Source organism: Argopecten irradians, chromosome 11 (assembly GCF_041381155.1).
Source record: "Argopecten irradians isolate NY chromosome 11, Ai_NY, whole genome shotgun sequence".
NCBI lineage: Eukaryota > Metazoa > Mollusca > Bivalvia > Pectinida > Pectinidae > Argopecten > Argopecten irradians.
Window position 1 is genome coordinate 1161355 of NC_091144.1, and position 7011 is coordinate 1168365.

Consider the following 7011-nt stretch of genomic DNA (forward strand, 5'->3'; position numbering starts at 1 on the left):
GGAAATTCATTGTGATGTCAGACAGAAACAATAAAATGACGTCAGGAAAAATGACGTGATGTCAGGATTACGAGGACGTCGGGACAAAATGGCGGCCTTTGCTGGATTTTCGGCATACATTTTGACGTGAAATTCTTTGCTATGTAGGTATTTGTAGTTATGTGATAAAAAGTATCTTGAATTTGTGTTCATTTCATATAAGATTTTATGACACTCGTCTCGAAGTTTTAATTTTTGCTCGCCAAGACTTTCGAAAATAAGAACTTCTTAGACTTGTTTCATAAAATCTCATATGAAATGAACACTCATGTAAGATCCTAGATATATATTACATACATGTGTAAATTAACATACATTTAAAACGCATTGAACGCGCTACATTAAAGTTGTCTCTATCCATTCGCGGGTTCATACCACCTTTAACGCAATCATGCCACTGTTCAATCTCAATATTTACATAAATAAGTCTACTTTACATGTTCTTCGTCCAATTTTTAACATTGTTGATTGCTTAGTTGGGTAACTACTGATAACCGGAACGTTATAGCTAAAGTGTGATTTGAAATATAAAAATGACACCTTTCAATTACTTTTATAATATGTTTTTTTTTCAATATAAAAATTTGATCATACATTGCATATTAAGAATTTCCATTTCGAAAAAATGGAGATAACCGAGGGGCAACGACTACCAGTATGTATCGTTACCGAGTTGCCATATTTGATTTTTAACCTAGGACAGTTACTGTTATATAGCCTGTAGATGGTATGACCGTTGAGCTGCTGAATGTTTGTCATGGATTCCTCGGTCTACGATACATCGATACAGATTCAAAGACCATATATTTAAAGTAATCTTTCATGTTCTTGTATGCAGGATAGACAAGTGTTTGTTTGCATGGCGTGTGTGTAAGTTAGGCCTGTTTTGAATGCAAAGACGGAGGATAAAGGTGATGATGCCGTTTCAGATAATTTTTTTGTGGAAACCAGTACGTGATCTGTTAACCGGGTGTTCGCTTACAAGATCCCAGAATTGTTCTCCAATCAGATATTCTGTACACACATACTGACGTAACTATGGAATTCCCCCATCATGCCCGAGGGAATCCTGAACGGTCAACATTTGTTCCTGACTAGATCATATTAAAAAGGCATTTGTTTTATAAACATTTCATGATACTAAGACACCAAAATTATCGTAAATTATCGTAACTTTTATGTTAGAGAGCATGTTACAAATACGCAATACTCCGTAATGATCTTGTTAAGACATGTCATCAACGGTAACATCTTGTGTAACAAGCATTCTGATTATCACTAAATGAAATCTCAAGCTTTATTACCTTTATCAAATTTCATCAAAATTCATCAATCTGGAATTAGGTTTGATGTTATAGTGCCATATGACTACCACATATGACTTAAATAATGACTTTACAATGCCCACAGTAAGTGGTTCGAACGTTTAGATACCAATGTTTATCTAAACAAAAACAGTAGTGCATTACAAAGTTTTAAATCCACATAGTCATTGAAATGTGTCTTAGATAAATATTGTTTACTTTATCAAAACTAGCAGGAATTCAAGATGTACCTCTAGACAGGAACATAGGAATCCTTCTGAGTGTAGATTGTTCTCCACGTAAAACGCCTGATGGGGATAGCTGGTGGGAATACTGTGAATGGATCGGCGATCCTACTATTCATTCCGTCAACTAATCTAGTCATCCTGACATTCATTATCATTAAAGACGGCATAATCATGGAATCTCGAGCAATAAAAGGCTGAAACGGTCACATGACTAGACTATCAACATTCACCTGTTGATGAGTGACGGCAGAGAAAGCGACAATGCATGTCACGATAAACAGGACAAAGGTGTTCATGATGAAATCTGACATATATGTATAAACAAAAACGTAAAGAGATTTGAACCACTGTACCAAGTTACCATTAGGTCAAGACAGATAATATGTGGTTTTGAGGATAAGTCTATTTCATATGTGGATATGAAGAATAGGGATATTCTACCCGAGGGTCACTAAAACCTGAGGCATGCCGAGAGTTTTACAACATGTTGTGATCCCGAGTGTAGAATATTTTGCAATACCGAGGGTTTCATATTCACGTATGAAAGAATATTTTCTTCTCATACCTCGACGTTTTATTGCAATTTTATTACTTTGATTTTCCGTCATTTTGACATCCATTCGAAAGAAAACGGGACTTGGAACTCTTTATGTATCAAAATAGCATGAATATTTAAAACAATCAAATGAAACATTCTTTTCCATTTCATATCATTAACCCTTAGACTGCCAAGTTGTTGACGTCGCCAAATTCGAACTGTCAAATAGCTGATCTGCCAATTATGACGTTACGACAATTATGACGTCATTTCATTTTTGCGTTGTTTCTTCTGGAGATTAGGCCTAATGCATATACACTGATACAGATCCTCGCCTTCATGATTATTAGAAGAAAGAAAATATGAATAAATTTGTATACGTTGTATTGATATACTAATACTTTTTATATCATACTTACTCATTTCATATGTTTCTGTTTTTAAATATTACAAAGGCGAGTTTATGACGTATGAAAAATGATGAATCCATCAAAGTTGAGTTATATTGTATATATACACACCACTGTGCTATATTGACTAATTAACAACACAAAGAGAAGTTTTTTTTTTCTCAAGATCAACCGTAAGTCAATTTGACCTACATAAAATGATATATTTATTAACTTCTAAAATAACTATAGATTTTTGAGTGAAATCCCGTGTATTTTCAAAACAAAGTTTACACAACACAGGTCTATATACATAATTCTTGTATTTCAATTGATGTTGTAGTTTTAAATCTACATTTCTATGCAGTGGTGTAATCGAATACATTCTCTATGCAATCCTCTCCTGCATAGCGTACATGCAGTTCGGCTTCGGCGCCTGATTCCTCCGCGAGCACGGCTAGAGCATACGCAACAGTCTTTTTCCTTCCTTTGGGGGAGGAAGTCTACATGACATCTCCTCGGTCTCGGTCTTGCTACTTGTGCGTCGGGCTGAACTCCAGCTAAATCTTCTATCACCATCTGAATAAACTTAAGTCTTGAAACCACTCTATCCGTCGTGTTGTTCTTGTATAAAATATAGGCATTCATCATGATTCGATGAAACAGATGCAATATTACTTTCTTCCAAACCTTTTTATTGCGTCGAACGCAGCTATAAGCGCTCATCACAGCGTCAGACGAATCGACAGCTCCCATGTACCTATTATATTGGTGAATGATGTTTGGGCGTCCTGTCGGGAGGTCCTGAGCAGGAAGTAAAGTGCTCAACATACGCACTGGTTTTTTACCCACCTCGTCTTTGTATGCTACACAAAGAACATCTCTCTGGCGCATGTAAATGGCAGTGCCAGCCTGGGGGTCTGCCTGCTGAATGGTACGCGGCATTGGGCGATTTTTTCTCAGTGTTCCCGTTACATAGGTATTGCGTGTTAAAAGACGTGATGCAAGATTAAGAGAAGTGAAATAGCTATCACAGAAAACATGATAGCCTTTGTTAAATAGGGAGGTTTCTCTCAAGAGAGTTTCCACTACATGAGTTCCCTGCAACTCTCCTCTTGGTGTTGGATCAAATTGTCGCCCTCTGTAAATCATCATCCGGATGACGTATCCAGTTGCCGCTTCACACAGCATCCAGAACTTGATACCGAATTTGGCTGCCTTGGTTGGAATATACTGACGCATTATACTATGACCTCTTGCAGACACTAGCGTCTCGTCGACACATAGCTCCTGATTGGGTATCAAAAACCTTTGAAACATTCTGTTAATGAAGGTCAGCAGTGGTTTGAAGCGTGCAGCTGGATCATAAGCTGGATGCTGCAAAATAATGAAACATTCTAATAAACATGTCACATGAAAAACTGTATACATCGTACAATTTTGATAAGTCTTTTACTGTATCGTATTACAACATTCAGGGACGACAAATTAGCTTTACAATTTCATAGAAGGAAGTATGACAGCCTTTTAGTCTCTGTTATTTAATGAATGCTCACATTTCATATTTTATATAAAAAACATAAGTCTGGGCCTAAGCTATATCACTCAATAACACACACCTGTCTGTCTGCCAATCTCCGATAATCAGCCACGTGCAGGAACTTTAAGATGTTTTGGAATGTATTCCTAGAAGAAACTGTCTTAAACCAGGATGAAAGTTGGCTCGGTAACATCGAATTCCAATACTCTTCTATGGAGGTCTTTCTAACATCTGATATCTCATCTAAAAATACATGTATAATTCACAATTTGAAGACTTATATGACAAAACATAAATAAAAATATGAGACACAATATTGGTTATTCGAACCATGAATCTTTCGATCGCAGTGCAGGGACATATGGTTATTCTGATTTAAAATTCAAACACAGTCTAACTGATAATGAATAAGATAACCATGCTAAGACGTTCATATTCTTTAGGACAATTACATGATGATGCATCTTTGCAGCCATTTGATGACATGTAATTATATACTGCCATAAACAGATTAATTTGTCATTTATATGTTATATGTATTCAGAACTATCGTAGTTTGAGATTTAGCTTTGAAGATGTGTATTTATATATATATATATATATATATATATATATATATATACATAAAAAGAAAACACAACTATAAAACAGTTTTTTCCTCCCTAGCGCTTTCTCGGCTCATGCCAGTCTTCAGGGGTTTGAATTCTTTTATTTGTAAAACATGACGTCATAGTACAATGACGTCATAGTAAGATTACGTCATGACATGGTACATAAAGATATTGTGAATGGTTCTGGAAGAAACTAACAAAAACATGAGGACAAAATAAAAACTAATATATATGTTAAAATTTAATTTCTGTGTTAGATTGCTCCTTCAATGGATTTGGTGTAGTATTATTGTACTTGTAACATTGTTTAAGTTGTCACCACCAATGTGCAGCATAAACTAGTGTATATATTACTTATTGATACGATGATGCTCCAGAGGTAAAATCATTGATCCAGAAATTTGTGATATCTTAAGAAAATACTTGGTGTTTTTGCGTTTAATGCCTTTTTGATGTCAGGCAATGCATCAGATCGAACCCAACACATATCCAAGGAAACATCATTGAATTGACGGATATGCACTTAATCAGAGAAGCGTCTCACGTGTTCCTCGTGGCCGAGGACAAGTTCTAAATGACTGTGTAAATTGTTCTGGCTTATTTCGATAATGTGATGTGTTGAACTTTGTTTTTCTCGTTTTGATTTTATTGGCTATTTATTGTATCTCTCTATGAGGAAATATATACATAACAAATGAATAAACCAATATCAACATAAAATTCTGTTTTGTTTGTTTTTGTAAGTTTCTAACATATTTCATTTCTTATAAAAAATGACAAATTGCCGTGCGTAGAAATTCGAAAAATATATTCATCAAACACATTGAGAAATATACTAAACTATCATAATTGTGTGTAATTTAACATCAATATAACAAGCAATATTTGATATTTTATGGACTAAAGGACATTCGGACTATTAAGCCTTCGGAATAACGCGTGTACGAATTATAAGAATGTCACCAACTTTATGAGGTATTTATATATCTTTTCTGTGATAGCTGGTAAATGTAACTTTACAGGATATATCTCCAGAAAGATACAAATAACTTTACACCATGTGTGTGTGCGTACGAAGGCAATGTGTTATCTAACAATTAAAGGATTATTAGATTGCATTTATTTGAGACATAAATGCAATCTGGGTGGCAGATAAATAGAATAGCGCCAGTTAGGGCGCTATGAATATTTATCTGCCACCCAGATTGCATTTGTATCTCAAATAAATGCAATCTAACTATCCTTTAATTGTGATATTTACATTTTGTTTTCTCTTCAAATTAAAACATAATTTAGAAACGAGTTAACATTTGAATTTCCCGCTTCAACCCTTTAGCCTGAACAGCCAATATCAATGTGATGAAAAATAGTCCCTGTAAAAATATGAAAATACATCAAAACCTCACTGTTTTGTAGATAGTTTTTCAATTTCCTATTAATAATACATCCATTTTCCCGCGCGGACTAACTTGGTGTCAGTAAACATGACTCCTATTCATGTTGGTATCAATCACATACTAGGGAGGGACAGGGAATTGAAAACTCTCACTTTTTAATTATGTCGTAAAGCTAAGTGCAGAAGAAAAGAAAGCTGTGAGGGCCTTTTGAATTTAAGGGAAAATATGAAAAATGTGAAAAGTCCAGAGTTTTCATTCGACACTCATCACTTACAAACAACATTCAATCGCGAACGGAGTTTTTTCTTAATATATATTTTTAATCTGAAGATTATTCAGAGGTTAATAAATGGTACCGTACTAGCGCATGCTTTTATATAGTGCGGCAATGAGTGTGGAATTTATTCTCAACTCGGGAGTTATTTTTCAAAAGTTACAAAAACTACTCATTTAAAATAATGAGCCACAAAACTGAAATAATTTTTACCCAATAACTATACGTTTAGTTACCTGTGTATAGATCGTAACTACTTACATGCCGGCGTGCCTCTGCGAGTTTACACCGTTATTGAATAATGATTCTATTTATGCTCTAGATTATGATATAAACATCATAACATGTCCATATGACTACCTGTTTTATTTGCAACAATTAAATTCGGCATATATATATTTATATGTGTTTGTGTTTAAAAATGATAAATTATAAATAAACTATGATATTTAAATATTGTTTTTCATTGTGTTTTAACTGATATGAAGTGGTTTATATCTAGCACTAACAGGAAGTACTGTAGACGTACACAACATGCATTATTTTTATCAGCTTTTCATTAAAATTAAATTTCAAATTATAAGTGATTATTGTCAAAAAATAATAAATAAATAGGCAGCTGATAATGATAAATTTATATCAAACAGAGTTGTTTTTTCGTTTTGCATGAG

At 34.3% G+C, this 7011-nt stretch overlaps 1 protein-coding gene across 1 annotated transcript; it reads right to left on the reverse strand.

Annotated features, from left to right (window-relative positions):
- Positions 1 to 2791: 2791 nt before the first annotated feature.
- Positions 2792 to 4304, reverse strand: LOC138334257 (piggyBac transposable element-derived protein 4-like). Its single transcript, XM_069282895.1, has 2 exons — positions 4138 to 4304; positions 2792 to 3895 (listed from the first exon to the last, which is right to left on the reverse strand). Exons 1-2 carry the CDS (start codon positions 4249 to 4251, stop codon positions 2870 to 2872), a joined length of 1140 nt encoding a protein of 379 aa, XP_069138996.1. The 5' UTR covers positions 4252 to 4304; the 3' UTR covers positions 2792 to 2869.
- Positions 4305 to 7011: the final 2707 nt, after the last annotated feature.